Source organism: Psammomys obesus, unplaced genomic scaffold (genome assembly GCF_907164565.1).
Source record: "Psammomys obesus unplaced genomic scaffold, mPsaObe1.curated_primary_1811, whole genome shotgun sequence".
Lineage (NCBI taxonomy): Eukaryota > Metazoa > Chordata > Mammalia > Rodentia > Muridae > Psammomys > Psammomys obesus.
This window is the reverse complement of record NW_026596028.1, coordinates 509187-510473: the sequence shown is the minus strand read 5'-3', so window position 1 is coordinate 510473 and position 1287 is coordinate 509187. Positions and strand designations below refer to the sequence as shown.

The 1287-nt window shown below is 60.9% G+C and overlaps 1 protein-coding gene across 1 annotated transcript in view; it reads left to right on the top strand.

Moving 5' to 3' along the window:
* Positions 1 to 867: 867 nt before the first annotated feature.
* Cadm4 (cell adhesion molecule 4) overlaps positions 868 to 1287 on the top strand; it is a 17315-nt gene continuing 16895 nt past the window's right edge. The window contains exon 1 of the mRNA XM_055620710.1: positions 868 to 922. Coding sequence (XP_055476685.1) covers positions 868 to 922 — 55 coding nt within the window. The remainder of the gene's footprint in view (positions 923 to 1287) is intronic.

Below are 1287 nucleotides of genomic sequence, written 5' to 3'. Positions count from 1 at the left end.
GGAGGAAGGAAGGAAGGAAGGAGGGAGGAAAGAAGGAGGGAGGGAGGAGGGAGGGAGGGAGGCAGGGAGGGAGGAAGGAAGGAAGGAGGGAGGGAGGGAGGGAGGAAGGAAGGAGGAAGGAAGGAAGGAAGGAAGGAGGAAGGAAGGAAGGAAGGAAGGAAGGAAGGAAGGAAGGAAGAAAGGAAGGAAGGAAGGAGTTCTGTCGCTCCTGCTCATGTCTGCTGAGATATGAGAAGAAGATGGGCGCTGCCCAGGTGGACAGAAACATGTGCAAAGGGGCTGGTGCCCGGGTTTGGGGGTTGGGGTGCCCACAGCCGGAAACTGGGTGAAAACAGAAGGAAGCAGAGAAAGCTATATAGACACTGAGGGAGAATAAAGAGGCTGTGAGGAGGGAGAGCCCTGTGGAAGGGGACTTTGTTGATCCCAAGCTTCTCTCTCTGGATGACTCACTTGGCCCTGTCATGGAACTCAGCAGCCACTCAGTGGAGGGCCCCTCGAGAATGGGCCCCAGGAGATGGCTACCACTGACCCCGACCCACTCGTGGACGCCTGGGTCCCCAGAGTGTGGGGGTGGAGGTCAGGCTCCACACAGATTCCAAGACCTCAGACCCAGCAGGGCTGGGCCCGGGGGGGTTAATGTCGTGCGAGCCTGGCCTGTCCCCGACTTGGGGAGCACAAAGGCAGCTTTCTCTCTCTGGGTGTATGTGTGTGTTGGGGGGGCAGCCAGACCTGCCAGCGTCCAATGGCCCCAGAACCGAGCACCCGTGGCCGGCAGACAATGGCACCCAGGCCCCTCTGGGGACACCAGGGCATGGGGTGGGCCACGGGGTCTTCGTGGAAAGTGCGGAAGGGTAATGGTGTGAAAGCATGGACAAGCTGGGTTCAGCGGAGCCTGCGTTCTTCTGGGAGCGCCACACCCAGGGTGACCCTCTGAGGGACTCCACACCCCCTGGCTGAGCCAGGAGCCTGGAATCCGGGGAGTCCCGAGTATTCCAGGAACGTGGGGGCCACAGGGAGGACTTTGTGTAAGGCTGCTGACTCGCCCCTTGCACGCCCACCTAAAGCCCATTGATGGACACTGGGAGACAAAGGACAGAGGCGGGATCTGGTTCAGGAGTTAAAGTTTTCAAGAGGGGAAAAGCTGGGCCTGGACCCCAGGTCTGAGGGAGGAGGCTGGGGCTCAGACCCTGGGTCTAAGGGAAGAGGCTGTCCTGAGCCCTGGTCTGAGGGAGGAGGCTGTCCTGGACCCCAGGTCTGAGGGAGGAGGCTGGGCCTGGACCCCAGGTC